Here is a 20,920-nt window from a genome sequence, read left to right as displayed (position 1 = left end):
GAAAGCTATTGTTGTTGTTGTGGTCTTCAGTCCAGAGACTGGTTTGATGCAACTCTCCATGCTACTCTATCCTTTGCAAGCTTCTTCATCTCCCAGTACTTACTGCAGCCTACATCCTTCTGAATCTGTCTAGTGTATTCATCTCTTTTTACCCTCCACGCTGCCCTCCAATACTAAATTGGTGATCCCTTGATGCCTCAGAATATGCCCTATAAACCGATCCCTTCTTCTAGTCAAGATGCGCCACAAATTTCTCTTCTCTCCAATTCTATTCAATACCTCCTCATTAGCTATATGATCTACCCATCTAACTTCAGCATTCTTCTGTAGCACCACATTTCGAAAGCTTCGATTCTCTTCTGGTCTAAATTATTGATCGTCCACGTTTCACTTCCATCCATGGCTACACTCCATAAAAATACTTTCAGAAACGACTTCCTGACACTTAAATCTATACTCGATGTTAACAAATTTCTCATCTTCAGAAACGCTTTCCTTGCCATTGCCAGTCTACATTTTATATCCTCTCTACTTCTACCATCATCAGTTATTTTGCTCCCCAAATAGCTTTGTTATTCGGGAAAGCCATTGACCTTGCTGAAACCCTGTTTCAGTAGTTGATTACCGAAATACCTCGCTCCGCAACCGATGTTTCCGAAGTCGCGTATCGTATTGGACTGTTATGTGTTTCCTCGGGGAATCGTTCGCTCGGCACGACAACATTACGAAGATGCTCAGACAACTCCAGTGGCAGAACCTACAAAAGAGGCTTTGTGCATCACGGAGAGGTTTACATTTGAAATTCCAAGAGAGTAAGTTCCGTAAAGAGTCGGGCAACGTATTACTTCTTCCTGAGTACGTCTCGCGAAATGATCACCTCGAGAAACTTCGAGAAATTAGAGCAAATGCGAAGGCTTGGCCACACTTATTATTCCCACAAGCCATTCGCGAATGTAACAGGTAAGTGCGACGAAATAGTAGTAACAGAAATACCCTCCACAACACTCTATAATGTGTCTGCGGAATATAGATGTAGCTATTTAAATCTTGACAAGTACAGACTTTAAAGTCCCTACCTTTTACCTAAAAAAAAGGCGAAAATTCTCAAATTCACATATTGTGTTGCTCTCTGTGATGTCTATAAGGATGTCAGAAAACCGTTCTTAATTGATATTTCGTCCGAAGTTCCGTTTACTGTGCACATAGTCCAGTCCTGTTAACTAAAGGAACAATATTGTGCGTAGCGTAGTCGCAACACTGTGAGAATCTAAAATGCCAGCCTCCCATTGATACATTGCCGGCGGGAGCATTTCTATTCACTACCTGCCAAATGCCAACTAATTGAAATCGGGCTGTAGTTGTGCCAGTCCAACTACTCACGTACTACGTTTACTTGCTACACAACTGACGGAAGTCGAAAATCGAATATCAGTAACTATCTTTTGTAGCATGTTTGAATTTTAGGACTGAACAGATTTTGCCAGCCCAAATAAGTATCAGCTTTCAAGCGTCAGTTTTACGCGAATGGCGCTTGTAAATCAGCTGGTCTGATTTCGTCAGCTCGGTGAAACCAAGTCATCGGTACCTTAATAGTATTTTAATTGTGAGAGATTACGATTTCCTCATGGATATCAGTGAACTCGTAATAAGGTGGAGATTGTTCGAGAAGAAGTGTTTAAAAATATTATACATCCGATGCGAAACTGCTCGTGTATATCGTGTACTTTGTAGAAATAAACTTGGCTGCTATTATTAGCGGAACATTATTGTACTCGAAAATTTTGGACACTTGGACCAGCTAGACGACTTTGGAATGACTGAAGACACGTTCATATCCTTGTGCACATAATCAGCGAATGCTTTATCACAAGCCATTGGTTGTTTACTAGTGCCTTGGCAACTCTGAGAGAGTGGGGAAGTAGGAGTTAACATATTAGGTCGCTGGGCAGAGTATGAGGTTGCGGGACCGATCTGGCTGAGTATGCAAGCAGACTAGCACTTACGTATCTGAAACTTCCTGGCAGATTTAAACGGTGTGCCGGACCGAGACTCCAACTCGGGACCTTTGCCTTTCGCGGGCAAGTGCTCTACCAACTGAGCTACCCAAGCACGACTCACGCCCCGTCTTCACAGCTTTAATTCCACCAGTACCTCGTCTCCTACCTTCTGCGCAGGAGAGCTTCTGTGAAGCTTCTGTGAAGCTGGAAGGTAGGAGACGAGGTACTGGCGGAATTAAAGCTGTGAAGACGGGGCGTGAGTCGTGCTTGGGTAGCTCAGTTGGTAGAGCACTTGCCCGCGAAAGGCAAAGGTCCCGGGTTCGAGTCTCGGTCCGGCACACCGCTTTAATCTGCTAGGAAGTTTCATATCAGCGCACACTCCGCTGTAGAGTGAAAATTTCACTCTACTTACGTATCTGTTTGCAGCTAATGAAGATAAAATGCACTTCTCTTTAAATAAATAAAGGAAATGAATAAAACTTCTACTTATTCTTCACTCCACACAAAATCAATTCCTCCAAATTAAGTAACACCCAAAAACAAAGAAGTAACTTGATTACCGACTCACAACTCGAATTCGGTAGAGCGTTTACACGAAGAGAAATGTGGAAGCTCAGTCGGAATTTCCAGAAGCGATTCTTAAGTTTTTACTTGGCTAACGAGAAGTGGAACTGGGAAATCGGCTCACAGAAAGGATGATTTGAATAAGCGTAACAATTGCTGAGGCAAAGCCGGCCGGAGTGGCCGTGCGGTTCTAGGCGCTGTTGTCTGGAACCGAGCGACCGCTACGGTCGCAGGTTCGAATCCTGCCTCGGGCATGGATGTGTGTGATGTCCTTAGGTTAGATAGGTTTAATTAGTTCTAAGTTCTAGGGGACTGATGACCTCAGAAGTTAAGTGCCGTAGTGCTCAGAGCCATTTGCACCATTTGAACCATTTGCTGAGGCAATTGCCAATTCGTACGCTTCTTCCGAATAATTAAGTCCGGTTACCATATAGTCACCATTTTAGATTGTGTCTTGGTGCGTGTGTTCATTCCACGCCGCAGCCACTCGTATTACACTGGCGAGCAGTATAGCGCTCGATTTCCACCTCTAATCATTCCTCCGAGGTTCGACGAATGAGATCCGTTACTACTTTGTGAAACGAGGCCATAAATCCGCGTCTCTAGCCATCACGATATCAGTTTAAATTCTACCTCGTGTTTTATTGAATCGGGGAGACAAAGGACTGGCGCCCGTTTACACACTTGTCCGTGATTTACTTGACATGTAAATCGTTCTGGAAGCAGAAGGTTCGGGAGGGGCTAGGGCGCTATTTACCGAGGGGCCCCTACGGAAAGGAGAACTCGCCGAGAGCGGCAGTACGGAGCCGGAAAATTTACGAGTGATAAAATACGGAGCGGCCGGGCTCGTTACGCGATACGCGGGGAGCGGCGGCCACCCGCGCGCGGCGACCGCGATGACGCGCAGGATTTACGAGTTTTTCCTGCGGATGCGGCAGTCGTCACTAGGCGGGCGGCGCGCACAAAAAGCCGCGGTAAGTGGTCCATTTAGGCGGCCGATCGGGGGTGCGCGCGCGGGCAGCGGGGAGGGTGCATTGTCTTGTGCTAATGACGGCTCAATCCGGCGCTGCCCCCGCAGTAATGGCGGGCCCGCCGGACCCGGTATCAAACAATTTGGCCGCCAGTTTCAAGACAAATTGGGCAATTGCTCTGTGATGATGGGCGCCGGCCGCGCGCGCTCCCGAGAGAGCAATGAAGCGGGCGACTCATTAGGGAGGAAGAAGTCGGCGCCGCGCAGCGCTCGACACTTTATTGGCCGCTGGTCGGCTGCGTAATGGACGCTCCGAGCTGCCCGCTGTCCGTCCGTCTCGGACTCACGCCCCTCCGCCGCTGCGAGGCGCCGTCCGCCTCGTAAACGCACTGTGACGTCACAAGCAGGTGCGGGTGCGAGGGGGCTCCCTGGGGACCGTGACTCGCCCCCACAGTAGGGGCGCGAGAAACCTATAACACTGCAATACGTGTTTACGTAGCTCTTGTAATGAAATACCAATTTTGGTTTATTACGTACTATGCCCCAACCGAACAAACACTCCTGTCACGGAAAAGCCACGTATAAAACTACCGTCCGCTACTGCTATACCATAACCTCAAAACTGGAGACAGTTTGTAAAATGGAACTATTTTGTTAGAGTAATTACGGTATGGTATAAAGCAACAGAGCGTGTTACCCTCTGAGAGGAATTTTGTTATGTTGACCGTGATATACCTAACGGAGGTTACGTATCGGAAGCGAAAGTCAGAAACACGTAAATATTTAAACAGTAAGAAATGATATTTGACCTATCGACACTGTTTAAAGGATAAAGAAAACGGTCGCCAGCCTAATTAGGCAAGAGAATGATTAACATTCTTGTTCAAGAAAATAGTTATTAGTAACTTTAACGGACAAACACAACCTATACTTTACCACACGCGAGTGCAATAAACTCTGACACCTGCATATGTCACCGTTAAGGTTGGGACTAACAGCTAGAGCATAACAAACTATTTGCAAAAATCTAACAGATAACGAAACACACTATTACTTTCAGGGCTTATCAAACTGAATGGTCTTTATAACGTTACTATTAATATTCACTGTAGAATCATAAATTGGACATAGGTTCAGTGTTACTTTTCACACATTTTCCTAGCTGACATAAAATTGTAAATGTAGTTCACTGCAAAATTATGAACTGATCACAGGCTAAATCTCTCTCAACTAAATACTTTTCTATTAAGAATGAAGATTAAATGGAATTCATTAACAGGTTACTTCTCACTGTCTTTTGAATAAAGAAATTATTCTTTTCATAAATAGTGGTCTTTCTATTAATTGTTATTTTTCATGAGCATAAAGGATAACCTGTGAATCCTATTACACTAGTAATATGCACTTTCAATACACGAATGAAACAAGTGCTTAGCAAGCATGAGTATATAACTTTCCACAATTGCAGTTTTCCACTTTTATTACAGTGAGACACAAAATTAACATATTTGTAAGATACTGACTCACCTTCTGCGATTTACAACAGGCAGCATTGTGATCATTTACTAAGCAAAACTTTATAAGCCTCAGTCTTAAGAACTTTTACTTTTGAAGTTGGCAGCAACATATTAACAATCAATTTTAATAGAAAAATTATTCTCTGCAAGCATCATTTACTTTAACTCACTCTCTTGCCACATTAACTTTAACTTTCTTTTTACTATGTTCAAGAGGCATTAATTAGCAAAACACTGGGCTTTAATGTTCTTTCAGTGATGACACTCGGTAATCACTTTAGTTCAAACGGAGAGGAACCGGAGAGGTGTTATGATAAGAAAAAAAATCAAGGTAGGTACAAAAATGGTTCAAATGGCTCTGAGCACTATGGGACTTAACATCTCAGGTCATCAGTCCCCTAGAACTTACAACTACTTAAACCTAACTTACCTAAGGACATCACACACATCCATGCCCGAAGCAGGATTCGAACCTGCGATCGTAGCAGTCCCGCGGTTCCGGACTGCAGCGCCTAGAACCGCACGGCCACCGAGACCGGCAGGTGGGTACATAAATTCAGTTATAAATTACCTTATATTTGAGCACACTAACACATCCAATAAGCTGATCCTTCACTGTACATTATTATAGTGTTCTGTTACAGTGATTGCATGTTGGTAGGTCGAATTGCTGGACTCTGTCATTTCTTGGTGGCGATGATAGATACCAATTTCAGAATAATTCCAGCTCTTTGTCCATCCATCCGAGGCATTGGAAAACGTCAGTGAAAGCCTCTCTTCGAACCAGCACAATATGCAACTTTTACATGTACAGTTCGCGGTTTGCTAGCTCGTCCCCGACTGACTCTTGGTTCCACCTTTTCTACCTAGGCCAACCACAATTTGCGCGCGCTACACAGTTCCGTTCCCGAGGGGAACCACTACACCTTTTACATACAAACTCACTAAGAACCCTAAGTGAAGGTCAGCAGTTTACATAACAGCAAACAAACATTTAAAATAAAACACAACATTTGCACATATTAGTATTTCTAAATAAAATTATTTTAATAAAATTATTTAATTTTAAACATAAACAAAGAGATTATGTGAGGAAGACAAAACATCATTTGCTCATATTGTGCATATTACAGAGATTACTCTTCATTACAGAATCGAATTAATCGTACACTAATTACAGAAGTTCAACGATGGGCTGTTGAACACAATAGAAAGCTAAATGAATCAACAAAAGGTATGTAGTGTCTAAGCTATGGTGTTACAAACCGATCGGCTAAAACCGGTACCGTTATTTTAGGTCCGAATCTCCGCTATTTTCGGTATTTGCCTAGTCTCAGTTATAACATTTTTTTTAATTTCTTACTAATAAGCGGGTTAAAAATATCAATTTGCCGTAGCAGCAGTGCTAAATTTTTGTTTTTTAAATCAAACTTTCTTTTACGATCGAAAAATGTTTATTTGTAAAATTTCCATTCCTTTGAAATATTGGGTTATTATTTAAAATGGGAACAGCGACCAATGCTCTTTTAATAACAACGCCAACAGAAACTAGCAAGAAGCAAATGACATAAGAATCACTACAGCATTGCTGAGAAAATAGTGTACTTTAATACCATGTGGCGTGGCATATCAAACGGTACGTGTGTACGTGTAGTGTGCAAGTCTTGCACCCACTTTCTCCTTATCGTCTTAGGACATAGGTTGTATTGTGGAATCGCACCATCCCTAGGTTGGAATTATTTTAAGAAGTGTAACAGCAATGAAGTACGACGCTTCTCCGTTTGCTCTGAGAGATTAAAGACGTAAGGAGCTACATCAGACTTGCAACACGTTATGAGGAGAATACATCCACAATGTCCCTCACAAGTGAAGGCAAATTTAATCGATATACCTATATGTTGCTTGAGGTTTTCCCGACGGACATGTTGTATATATGGTTTTCGGGCGAGACGTCGGATGTCATAGTGAAAACTCCACAATATTTCATCAGCGCAACTGGCCGACATGAAGATTACCTATAATTTTATTAATGTGCTATAAAATTGGAATGCTAACGGAACTGCTAATTTTGTGATTGCTTCAGGGCGAAAAATCGATACAAACAAAAGTGATGATGTAGGAAAGTCATCAGTTTGTAGACATGTTGTTGTTGTTGTGGTCTTCAGTCCTGAGACTGGTTTGATGCAGCTCTCCATGCCACTCTATCCTGTGCAAGCTTCTTCATCTCCCAGTACCTACTGCAGCCTACATCCTTCTGAATCTGCTTAGTGTACTCATCTCTTGGTCTCCCTCTACAATTTTTACCCTCCACGCTTCCCTCCAATACTAAATTAGTGATCCCTTGATGCCTCAGAACATGTCCTACCAAACGTTCCCTTCTCCTAGTCAAGTTGTGCCACAAACTCCTCTTCTCCCCAATTCTGTTCAATACCTCCACATTAATTATGTGATCTACCCATCTAATCTTCAGCATTCTTCTGTAGCACCACATTTCGAAAGCTTCTATTCTCTTCTTGTCTAAACTATTTATCGTCCATGTTTGACTTCCATACATGGCTACACTCCATACAAATACTTTCAGAAACGACTTCCTGACACTTAAATCAATACTCGATGTTAACAAATTTCTCTTCGTCAGAAACGCTTTCCTTGCCATTGCCAGGCTACATTTTATATCCATCGATTATTTCTGAACTGTTTTAAGAGTCAGGTTAACCTGGAGACGAAAAAGTCGGTATAACCAAAAACTCGTTTCTTTCAGCTGTAAATGCCATCGCAGCCCCAAAGAACATTTAACTACAAGGTTTTACAAAACTTATCCATTACGGTTATTGTTGAACCGGCGTGACTGTATATTATTTCTATATACATCCATTGTTTCCTCTTCTTCATCATCATCTTTTTCTTCTTCACTGGATTTTAGTCCAGACGTCTCCTCCGTTGTCTTCCCAAAATGTAGTTTTCCTCGCAGTCTGCCATCAGCAGTGGAGGGTGAGCCTGTGACAATGTGCCAGGCAGTCGTTAATTAGCGAAAGGGCATGAAAATCGTTCAGCAAACGTAGGCCGAAGTCGTTGAGACAAAAGCCACCACACAATATGTCAACAAGTGGCCACGAAAGCGTCAACAATTATGTTATTGTTCCTTCTGTCATCATATACAGGTGCTCTTCTCAACTTACTCCATTTTGTTTTACTAATCCGTTCACCAAATCAGCACTGATGTATTCATTTCTTATCTGATTCCTCAGACTGTAACGCCTCGTGTGCCTCATAAATTGCATTTCAGTGGCTTGTAAAATCTTTTTTTTCTGTCTTACTTTCTTATTGTCAGACACTCTGAAACGTACTCAAAACAAATGTAGCTATTACTTTACAAAATTGTATTTTACGCACTTTGTTTCCTAATGTTCTTTGTATTGTACCACACATCTGAAATTTATTTAATTTATTGTGTTTGTCATTTCCATTCAGACAATTTATCTAAGAAATTAAAATGAGGAACTTGTCTTAAAACATTACCCTTTAGCACTGCTTTAGAACGTAGAGGATCTTTTCCTTTAAAATCCATAATCTTAGCCTTTCAGTGAGAAACATTACAATTTTTGCCCTTGCACATCTGATCCAGACAATGTACTTTCCTTTACAGATCGTCCTCACTCCCTTGTAAAATTGTTCAATAATTACAACAAACTAATTTTTCGTTACTTTTGAGACTCCAAATGTGCCATACAGAAGTTACATAATTATGTTTGTAGCATGATGCTGTTAGTTACGTAGCACATTGTATTGCAAAACGAATTCTTTCACATTCCGCGGCAATATGGGCGGTATTCATGTTAATATCTATGTGGCAGCTTTCATTTCCATTGTCTCTCTGCCACAGAATCACTAAATCACAACATCAATTTACCTTCCCTCCTTTTATTCTGTAGTCTTTGAGGCATGAGAAACCTGTATGCAATTTCCTTTACTGATGGACCCCGCCTGTCTGGAACCCTTCCAACAAATCCATCTTTGATTCGCTTTACCTATCACTGATTTTACGTGCTCGTTCATTTCATATCGCGTCCAAATACTTACACAATATGGCTTTTTGCAGGCGGTAACTACTACCTATTCATCCTCTTTTTTACGGACAGTTTATCTGCTTTTAACCATGTTAAAAGAGAACTGCAACTAATTACATCAATGTGAATTTTGTTCAGGTCTTTCCGCATTTTCTTACGATCGTGTCAAACTCTCTATTAATCGTAAATACAAACAAGGGAACCTCCCCATCTCACCCTTCTCAGATTTAATAATAAGTTGGCACAGTGGATAGGCCTTGAAAAACTGAACACAGATCAGTCGAGAAAACAGGAAGAAGTTGGGAGGAACTATGAAAAAATAAGCAAAATATACAAACTGAGTAGCCCATGTGCAAGATAGGCAACATCAAGGATAGGATGAGCTCGGTAGCGCTGTGGTCCCGTGGTTTGCGTGAGCAGCTGCGGAACGAGAGGCCCTTGGTTCAAGTCTTCCCTCCAATGATGAGTTCAATTTTTTTTATTTTCGGACACTCACACATAATCAACTTCGCTCTCCAAAATTCCAGGACATGTTCAGATTTTCTTGGATTTGCAGGATTTGACGGTCTACACACGGAAAAATTTAAAAACGTTAAAAACATATGTTTTGAACAGGGCACAGGGAAAACTGTGCGACTGTGAAACTGTTGCATTCATTTGTTGCAGTTTATGTGACAAACTCTTCTGTTTTCATCACTTTTTTGGGAGTGATTATCACTTCCACAAGAAAACCTAAATCGGGCAAGGTAGAAGACTCTTGTTACCCATTCGCCAAGTGTGCAAGTTAGGTGGATCGACAACATATTCCTTTCATGCGACGCATATGCCGTCACCAGTGTCTTATAGAATATATCAGACGTGTTTTCCTGTGGAGGAATCGGTTGACCTATGACCTTGCGATCAAATGTTTTCGGTTCTCATTGGAGAGGTACGTCCTTTCGTCTACTAATCGCACGGTTTTGCGGTGCGGTCGCAAAACACAGACACTAACTTATTACAGTGAACGAACGGACAGATCATAACTTTGCGAAAATAAAGAAAGTAAACTTTTCACTCAAGGGAAGACTTGAACCAAGGACCTCTCGTTTCGCAGCTGCTCACGCTAACCACGGGACCACGGCGCTCTTGAGCTCACACTATCCTTGTTGTTGCCTATTTTGCGCATGAACTACTCAGTTTGTATATTTTGCTTATTTTTTTCATAGTTCCACACAACTTCTTCCTGTTTTCTCGATTGATCTGTGTTCAGTTTTTCAAGGCCTATCCACTGTGCCAACATATAACTAAATCTGAGGGGGGTGCGATGGGGAGGTTCCCTTGTAAGTATCTCGGATGGACAAGCAGTATTCATGCATGGGTCGAACGAGATCTTTGTAATCCACATCTTTTTCAGTCATGCGTGCTCAAGCTTTTGTGATTCTGGAGAATGCTTTGCCGATCGCTGTTGGCTGCCCCCAGTCTGTAGTTCGGTGTGTGGACGCCTGTCGCAGGTGGGCTGAGCACGACCGCCATGGTGAAGGTGCAGCTGACCGACGTGAACGACAACGTGCCCACGTTCTACCCGCGCACGTACAACGTGTCGCTGCCCGAGGGCGGCGGGGGCGGCGGCGGCGGCGTCGGCGTGTCGGCGTCGCAGCCCGTGGTGGCGGTCGTCGCCACCGACCCCGACTCGGGCAAGTTCGGCGCCGTGTCGTATCGCATCGTGGCGGGCGACGCCGCCGGACTCTTCCGCGTCGACAGGTCCACGGGCGAGATCTTCGTCACGCAGCCCGGCAGGTGAGTCTTGTCACGTGTCTACCTGTGTTTGTTTCCCGTCCCGCTTTTCGAGTCGGAGTGACAGCTGCAATTTATCTACTCTTCAGCCATGAAGTTGAAAAGAAAAGTCGTGTAAGATATGACAAAAGATGCAAATCTCGTTAGTCTAAACTGCTGATCTTGATGGGATGGTGTCACCGATGGTGGTAGAGTTGATCTTGTAATTCTGCAGAGGGTTTTGATGAGGGTGTTGATGTTGGAGTTGCAGGTGGTCTGTCTAGGACTTGATGACCAGCTCAGATTGAATGTGGAGATGACTTTGAGACTGAGATTATCGGAAAGAGAGCGGAAATGGGTGGTAGGTGAGGGGCTGATGAGAGTCTTCTGGGGAGCCTTAGGAGGGTTGGGATGGAGGAAGAGGATCTGGCTGAGTTTGTGACGCGGATCAAGAAGAGCTAGAATAGAAATGTTACAGTGGATAAACACCCAACTCCATAACATTTCATATGACTTGCAGAACGTAGCAACTTTACACTGGAGGCAGTAAGAAAACCTCACAACATGAGAAGATACGGATGAGGAGAGAACATGAATTCCAGTTCTGTGTTACAAAGTATATGAGTGGTAGGTTACAGGGGTCCTTACACATAAGTGTTGGGCAACATACCTCATTCAATAAAAAAGATGTAAACATTATTTGCAATGTACCATATTACAATTACAGCATTACAATTTACAATTTTACAAAACACTTTTACAATGATGAGTGAGAGGTAACATACATGGATATGTGGGAGGGATGGTTACGACATTGCATGCCACATGATAGCCACAATTTGTATTACCGACGCAATAACAGTACCAGTTTAGGGGGTTTGTGTTTGAGTAGGTCACCGGTGTCATACTCGCACTCACTGACGAAGGAGTGTGTCGGTTGAGGAAGGAGGTTTGGCATGAAAGCTTTCAGATATGGAGCGGATCTCCTCTGAAACAGTATTTATTCGTAAGTCATTATGAATCGTAATGAACCGTGGAGCATTTAGCATGATTCGCAATGCATTTTGAACAACCTGGAAGTTGTTGAAAAGCATAGACACCACATGTCCCCATATGGGGCAGGCAAACACCATGGGCGGTTGTAATGCCGATTTATGAAGCAGGAGACTGTTTAGAGAAGACTGTTTAGAGAAGATCTGTTTATTAAAAGATATAAGACAGCAAATGTGAGGGTTGTCCAGACTGTAAGTTCCGATCCGTCTCGAAGCGGAAGCAACAGTGAAAATCAGAAATGCAAGAGTCAGCTACACCTTCCAAGCTTCGTCACCACATAATGGGCGCCCCGACTTAGACATTTGTCGCAGATTTCTAACACTCTCGTCAGACGAGGCAGCCGCCTGTGCTCCCCGCCAATTCCCTGTGCTGGCCTGCAGCTCGTTGTCTGCGCCAAACTGTCGTCTTTGTAGACAGCGGTTCGTGTGAGCAGAAATGTGAAAATCAGAGGGAGCCTCGTCCCGACTGTACGATGGGTGATCAAACACTCCCCGTCGAAAATGCTGCAGGGGCTTCCTCGTCGCCCCTGCAGTGTGTAGCCGTGAATGGTCACGAAGAAGGAAATGCATGGCAGTTACATTATGTGGGGGTGCCTGAAATCAGGCGCAATGTCTTGGGAGGCACCCACGCTTGGCGGGAGACGCTATTTTTAGGTATATTTACGTGCTAAATTGCAAAATGTAACGTGACGCGGCTGACGGGTATACAAGAGACACTCCCAACACATCTGTGCTAAGCTTCATCGGATTTTCTCTGTGATTTCCATTTCGCGACCATTCAGAACTTTCTTTCCGGACACCCCTCGTATACTGTTTGCTTTGTTCTCTACGCCGCTTATATGTACTTAAAGATAGGAGGTTTATAACAAGGTTATCAAGCCTGCAAAAAATGGAGTAGATTCGGGAGTGTGTCGCGATGATTAGGTGAAGTACAGAACGGGCTGCTAGTGTGATTTATTGGAAGACGTGGAGCCGTTCAGGTCAAAGGGATGGATAAATTACGGAGAGCCTTGCTGACGAAACAGACTATATCTTCGGTGGTGCGGTGGGACGTAATACATTGTTTGGAGGAAGTGTTGTATCGACAGACCGGATGTGGACGGCTTATTCTGGTTTGTTGGGAGAAGACACGGCCTTACATTTACAGGAATAGGTTTGGGGATGGGGGTTGGGGGTAGGATGCAGGTGTTATATGAGAGTGGAAATTGTAGTTTGGGACACAGGACATTGATTCGAGGTATAACGAGCTTTGCTATGGGAAAAGGTATGTGTCGAATGAGGTGGCAGTTGTAGGTCACCATTATGATTAGACTTGGTGTCCTGAGGGTTAAAAGCGGTGTCTGCAGTGAGGGCATCATTATTAACTGGGTGATCGATACTTAAAGGGGATTCTTAGATTGTACAAATTACATTACTGGCCATTAAAATTGCTACACCAAGAAGAAATGCAGATGATAAACGGCTATTCATTGGACAAATATATTATACTAGAACTGACATGTGATTACATTTTTACGCAATTTTGGTGCATAGATCCTGAGAAATCAGTATCCAGAACAACCACTTCTGGCCGTAATAACGGCCTTGATATGCCTGGGCATTGAGTCAAAACAGAGCTTGGATGGCGTGTACAGGTACAGCTGCCCATGCAGCTTCAACACGATACCACAGTTCATCCAGAGTAGTGACTGGCGTATTGTGACGAGCCACTTGCTGGGCCACCATTGACCAGACGTTTTCAGTTGGTGCGAAATCTGGAGAATGTGCTGGCCAGGGCAGCAGTCGAACATTTTCTGTATCCAGAAAGGCCAGTACAGGACCTGCAACATGCGGTCGTGCATTATGCTGCTGAAATGTAGGTTTTCGCAGGGATCGAATGAAGGGCAGAGCCACGGGTCGCAACACATCTGAAATGTAACGTCCACTGTTCAAAGTGCCGTCAATGCGAACAAGAGGTGACCGAGACGTGTAACCAATGGCACCCCAGACCATCACGGCGGGTGATACGCCAGTATGGCGATGACGAATACACGCTTCCAATGTGCGTTCAATGCGATGTTGCCAAACACGGATACGACCATCATGATGCTGTAAACAGAACCTGGATTAATCCGAAACAATGACGTTTTACCATTCGTGCAACCAGGTTCGTCGTTGAGTACACCATCGCAAGCGCTCCTGTCTGTGATGCAGCGTCAAGGGTAACCGCAGCCATGGTCTCCGAGCTGATAGTCCATGCTGCTGCAAACGTCGTCGAACTGTTCGTGCAGATGGCTGTTGTCTTGTAAACGTCCCCATCTGTTGACTGAGGGATCGAGACGTGGCTGCATGATCCGTTACAATTATGCGGATAAGATGCCTGTCATCTCGAGTGCTAGTGATACGAGGCCGTTGGGATCCAGCACGGCGTTCCGTATTATCCTCCTGAACCCACCGATTCCATATTCTGCCAACAGTCATTGGATCTCGACCAACGCGAGCAGCAACGTCGCGATACGATAAACCGCAATCGCGATAGGCTACAATCCGACCTTTATCAAAGTCGGAAACGTGAAAGTACGCATTTCTCGTCCTTACACGAGGCATCACAACAACATTTCACCAGGCAACGCCGGTCAACTGCTGTTTGTGTATGAGAAATCGGATGGAAACTTTCGTCATGTCAGCACGTTGTAGGTGTCGCCACTGGCGTCAACCTTGTGTGAATGCTCTGAAAACCTAATCATTTGCATATCACAGCATCTCGTTCCTGTCGGTTAAATTTCGCATCTGTAGTACGTCATCTTCGTGGTGTAGCAATTTTAATGGCCAGTAGTGTAAGAATGTGGGGCCGAAGCTGTTGCTGACGAGAAGTGGGAACGAGGCTCGGCTTTTAGTTGCAGCTCAGCCTCACCTGCTACGATTTCGCGATCAACTCCCGCGATGATGTGAGTGAGGGTGGGATGGACTGGGGTTTGTTGGGGACGCGCTGCGACCGGAGTGTTGCCGGCAGGCTGGTGGCGCGGTCGCAGCACCGCATCAACGTGTCGGCGACGGACGGCGGGGGGCTGCGCGCACCGCACGACGCCGAGGTCTTCCTGAGCGTGAGCGACGCGTCGCAGCGGCCGCCCATCTTCCAGCACCCGCGCTACACCTTCAGCGTGCGCGAGGACGCGCCCCGCCACTCCGTGGTCGGCTCCGTCAAGGCCAGCAGCAGCGACATCGGTGAGTACCCCACCTGCCGCTCTGCTCGCTGCCCCGCCTCGTCTAGCTGCGGGTGCCACCAACACCGACTCAAAGGAAGGCCTCGACGCTTGTTGGTGACGTCACGTCAGCTTGGCAAGGCGAACGCCAGATCTGTTGCAGGCATACTCATAATGGTGGTGTCTCCCTCTCTCACACAGGAAAATCTGGAACTATTGGCGGTAGTTGACCAACACACATTGTTCTGAGAGATTTTTGCAATCAATTAATTGTAGAATTCATTTCACTTCTTAACAAATAGTGTACTTCTGAGCTTAAATTTCCACCTGTTTTAAGGACTGACATACAAAAACAACTTCATGGTCCAGCAGCAACAGAATTCGTGCTTCTTTACCTTATTTGTAAATCTGAGGAAGTTACATTTGTACTGGGTTGCTTTTACAAGAAACTGTGAACATATTGGTGCTCTTCTTTAGGTATCTTGGTTGACTATGGGGTGAGGAGCACTGAATGTCAATGAAATATCTTGCGATTGTACACTTTGGGGGAGGGGGTGGGGGACAGAAGAAGAGGCAAAAGAGAGATACTTGTTTTATCAAATAAAATTTTTTTATCTTATAAAATTTCTCCTTTCAGTTGCAAGAGAGGAATATTTATCTTTTCTAATGTGCATGTTTAAAAAAGTTTAAGCTCAGCAGTATTTTCGATGTATGAAGCTATTTTGTTTCCTATTTAGAATTACTTTCGTTGAAAACGACTGTAATCTAATGACTGGCAATAGTTGGACATTTACACATGTAAATTAGTTCACATTTCCAGTGACGATGTCAAACGAAAATAAATAAACAAATAAAAGAAACGAGTTAATTGTAAGGGGGTTGGGGTAAGTTTCGATAACAAAATGGATCAAGTAAATATAGTTACTTGAATGTAAAATTTCCGAAACTTGCAATGGGGCAAAGCATCTTCTCACATTGATCTACGTTTGTTTCGACAGGATTGAGTAATACAGAACTATGATCTTCATTTGTAGCTTTACGATAGTAAGTAAATCTTTCATCTAAATAAAATTGCAGAGTCGAAAACAATACCAAACATTTTGTCCAAAAGTAAGAGATTTAAAGTGATAAGCACGCCCAGGCGTTTCTGCCTGCAACAGACCTGGCGTTCGCCGTGCCTACCTGACGTGACGTCACCAACAAGCGCCGAGGCCTTCCTTTCAATCGGTGTTGATGCCACGCCCCTTGTCTCCATCGGAGAACAGCGACGTTACCTCGGGCGCCCGGGGTCAGGGTAACAATTCGACGCTTATCCTGCCCTAGAAGGCTGGCACATGCACTCACAATTTTACACTTAACTGCACAGGCCAACTGAGATATACGTCTTTTTAATAAAAGCGTCTTATTCCCACAGTTTTTAACCAACTGAATCGTAATACGATAACAAAACACCTCTGTCATCCACCATGTTTTTCTATCAACCCTCGATATTTGAAGAAAAATCAGCTTTTCAAACGAGATGTATTTTACGTACTGATTCAATTAATAATATTATGAAGCTGAAATTTCGCTGGTAGTGATTGCACTGGTCAGTTTTCTCCTATTTTTGCATAAAAATCTCGTGGATGCGATAAAAAAAGGGAGCTTAAAATAGATACTACACCAATAACAACGAAGTTGGCTCTGTAGCAACCTAACTGCACTGGAAAGGACTGCAAGATACGACAGCTGGACTACAAAAAGTAGAACACTGCTACTAAACATTTCGTTACGACTTCAACACAAAGTTACACAAAAACAAAAAGACGGTTAACAGTTCAAAACTGTGGAGGTAGACACATGCACCAAAATCAAAACTCTTCAACTTCCCATAGGAACAAACGCCGTTTCTTAACGTTAAATACAACTCGCCAAGTTCGTCTATTCCCGTAAGAAAGCACCTTCCTCACATCAAAAGCCTACGTTTGAGTACAAAATCGCCAAGCAGTCAGTGGAATCAGTCACAACCTATGAGTATCTAGCTGTTTGTTCCAGTAGTAAATTAAAGTGCAATGGCTACAAACTTCACTGTGGAGAAGGCAGATGCCAGGCTCATATCTACTGGAAGAACACTGGTGTGGTGTAATTGACGTTGGAAGAGGTAGGTTATAAAACCCTTGTTTGATCAGTGGTATACTGTTCGTCGATTTGCAACTCTTACCTAGTTGCATTAACATAAGCGATTTACTTAGTCAGCGGACAGTGTCACGCAAATGCTAAAATAATTGAAGTGGGAAACGTTACAAGAAAGCCATTGTGCCTCACTGACAGATTTCTCACAAAATTCCGAGAGCCTGCAGTTCAAAATATTAAATATCTTATTTCCTCGAAAATACATCACGAGGTGAGTTACCCGTAGCACTCTGTACTCATACATGGCCACTGACAGCTGTCATTCTTGCCTTGTACACAGACCAATGGAAACATCTTTGACCAAGTGTCCATTGAGTAAGATTTTGGAGTTTTCGTTCGTGTTAAGTTTCCTCATGAAGATCGACAAACGATTCCCGTAACCCATAAGGGTCTGTAGTATCACTCGTGGCTGATGCGATCGAAAGCTCTTTGAAAGTCGGTGGATAGTAAGCTACCTTTGACTTTACTTTTTCCGCCGCTGTGCAGATGACTTCTCTGAGCGTACATGATGCAGTTATAGTACTTCGCCGACGTACAGTGGAATGCTGATACACCCCGAGGCTTTTACCCAAAACAAATTCCAACCTCAGTTATCTATATGTCATGTGCCAATTCCAGTAGTGATACTCCGATAACGTGCCAAAAAATGTTGGTGAAATTAAGTGGAAAGCCGGTCAGGTTCCTGTGATCTTCTTCTTTGTGTTTTGAAAGCCGGCCGAGCAGTTCTAGGCGCAACAGTCTGGAACCGCGCGACTGCTACGGTCGCAGGTTCGAATCCTGCCTCGGGCATGGATGTGTGTGATGTCCTTAGGTTAGTTAGGTTTAAGTAGTTCTAAGTTCTAGGGGACTGATTAGCTCAGAAGTTAAGTCCCATAGTACTCAGAGCGATTTGAACCATTTTGTTTTGAAAGTTGTCAGTTTGATTTCGTCATTCGTTAAGTATTCTTCAAGGAAGTATTTAATCGCGCAGTTGTGCATTGGCAGTTGATTGTTGGTAAAGACATTATTTCGTGTTGCGCACGTAAGGCTCTGAGCACTATGCGACTTAACGTCTGAGGTCATTAGTGGCCTAGAACTTAGAACTAGTTAAACCTAACTAACCTAAGGACATCACACACATCCATGCCCGAGGCAGGATTCGAACCTGCGACCGTGGGGTGGGGGTCTTGCGGTTCCAGACTGAAGCGCCTAGAACCGCTCGGCCACAAACGCACGTAAGGATTGCCCATATTCGTCGTAGACTTTGTGGCTCATCATACTGTTACACCATCACACTTCTCGTAAAATATGTTACAGGGAAGCAGTTTCACCGTCGGTGGCGTCTTCCGGTTTGGATGTGAGAATAATTCCTTGCAGCTGGTGCTGTCTAATGTTTGTCAGTTTACCTCTGTGCTTTTTGCTGTAGGTGTCAACGTTAAGGGCCTTTCCACTTTCAGACAATTCTCGAAAATCCAGAATTACCGCCTCCACTCACGGGGCATACCCTGATACGTGTCGCAGGCACCACTGCCGGCTATTGAACTGATATAAAGGCTAATTAACAGCGCACAATGAACGCCCGCGTCGGAGCAGCGAGCGCAGCCGGCGGACTGCGGTTTCGGTATTTAGAAAACGCGACGCGGACGGCGAAAAGCGCGCCTCGCAGCAGGCCAAATACTTGAGTCGTCGCGCCCAATTTACGACTCAATTGTGGCGACCGAGGAGGCAGGCGGTAAGCGGCGGCGGCCGCTCCTTAATGACGGTGGCGTCGCGGGGGTGGGGCGGGGCGGCGGAGGCGGCGGAGGTGGCGTTCTTGCGGGCGCCACTGCCAGGTGTCAGCACGGTCGCGCCGCCGCCGCCGCCGCTGCCCCGTCCCACGCTCTCCTGACAGAGGCCGCAGCCGCGTAAATTAAACGGCGGGCGCGGGCGCACGGCCGAAAAAGAGCAGCCAGGGGGCATTCCTCGCCACTGTTGACCTCCAGCGCCACATAAAACACCGCGCCCGGCAGAGGGGGCCGCGACAATGGCCGCGGCGCATGCACGCGCGGCCGCCCGCGTGCCTGCCCGACTTAATGGTCGCCCGAGTGGGCGACGCCGCCCCTGCCACGCCGCACCCCGCCCCCCCAACAGCTGCTAAAAAGTGTGTTTTCGGGAAATTAACAAGGCACGGCCCCGCGGCCGTCGTCCCACCTACCTGTAATTGTGTGCCGCACCGCGACGCCTCGTGTCCGTTTTATTTTGGCGCCGCGGCAAGGCGTGCGGATTGTCTTATTGTGCGGGTCGTTACACGCGGTTCTACCAGCGACGCCACATTCCCGGTACGGCGCGGGCGAGCAGCGCGCTCCGCCGACACGGTGGCCACTCCCCGGTACACACTGGTTTTATTACGAATCTTACATCACGACTCGAGACTTAAGAGGTAGCCACGCAGCCCTCTCTCTCTCTCTCTTTTCCTTTTGGGTTCTGTTACCTCCGAGCGAGCAGAGCGTAGCGTATACAGCGCTTGTGTCGCTTGCGAGGTGCACTTTTTATTTGGCGGATCTCTATACACAATTTATTGGAGTCGTGAGTCCGGGGACCGCTGCACGGCCGCTCGGTGCTCGGCTTCTGGGGCAGCGAGGGAGGGCAGGAAGAAAGGGAAGGAGGGGTGGCGTCTCGCCCCGTAAGGGTGGCTTCGAAAAATGAAGCGCGCCGAACGGTTTTAAAAAGCGAGTGCCGGCTATCAGGCAGACATCTGGGTTGGGGGCGGGCCGCCTGTTTATCTGAGTGGAACACACGGGAGTTACACGGCGCGCCAGCTGCAGCAGTCGCGTAATCAGGAGCATAAAGAAGTCGCCAGCGGCCGATGTAAGGGGCGCGGAGCGGCGCGGCCTGTATAACACAGACGTCGGCCGGGGCAGAAGAGCTCAGCGCCGCTGCCGTGATTCACTGCGCTGCCGCGGCACGGCATAGCGCTCCCTCTCTCCGCGTTGTTAAGGTACGTTGTCCAAGACGCGACGCACACCAGCGACTGCGACGGGTCGCTACGTGACGTCAGAAGTTGTCCGCTGGCGCATGCGCAGTTCGAGTTTGGGATGCGTCGCGCGACTGTTGCGGCAGCTGTCGCAGCACTGCACCAGTGAGCAGTGTTGCGACGGAAGTCGCACGACACAAAGACGTACGGCTGCGAGAAGATGTCGAGCCAGTCAAGGAAAACTGAAATGAGCCACTCACAGGATGTGATGCTCTGTGAGCTGGTCTCGCAACAGCCTTGCCTTTACGATTTGAAGAACCCTAAATATAGAGACACTATGTTCAGAGACAGAATTTGGGAAGAAATTGGTGCACAGTTGAAACTGGCAGGTGAGTGAAATATATAATATTTTCCCATTAATGCAAATTTTTCAGGCCTGTTATGAAAATCAGTATAATCCATGCAGATGAAGAATTAGAATGATGAAAATGAACTTGAAGGTCAATTTTCGCATTACTCTTTTTTGTGACGATAAAAATTGAAAACGGCAAATACATTATAAAATGAACAATCTAACGTACAACGAGAAAGTTACATTTTACAATACCTTCACTTCGAAAGTAAACGGTAGATTGGTGTCTTGATGATACCTTCTAGTTGTGAAAAACCACCGCCAGATTGTTGTACAGCTTTCTGTAATCAATAGATGTTCGTT

General features: G+C 45.3%; 1 protein-coding gene across 1 annotated transcript in view; it reads left to right on the top strand.

The window, feature by feature from the left end:
• LOC126417021 (protein dachsous) overlaps window positions 1-20,920 on the top strand; it is a 423,732-nt gene that overhangs the window by 106,447 nt on the left and 296,365 nt on the right. Inside the window, exons 3-4 of the mRNA XM_050084910.1 lie at window positions 10,606-10,891; window positions 14,912-15,123. Coding sequence (XP_049940867.1) covers window positions 10,606-10,891; window positions 14,912-15,123 — 498 coding nt within the window. The remainder of the gene's footprint in view (window positions 1-10,605; window positions 10,892-14,911; window positions 15,124-20,920) is intronic.

This window comes from Schistocerca serialis, chromosome 8 (genome assembly GCF_023864345.2).
Source record: "Schistocerca serialis cubense isolate TAMUIC-IGC-003099 chromosome 8, iqSchSeri2.2, whole genome shotgun sequence".
Classification (NCBI taxonomy): Eukaryota; Metazoa; Arthropoda; class Insecta; order Orthoptera; family Acrididae; genus Schistocerca; species Schistocerca serialis.
Note: the sequence above shows the minus strand (reverse complement) of the source record. Positions and strands in the feature narration are given on the sequence as shown.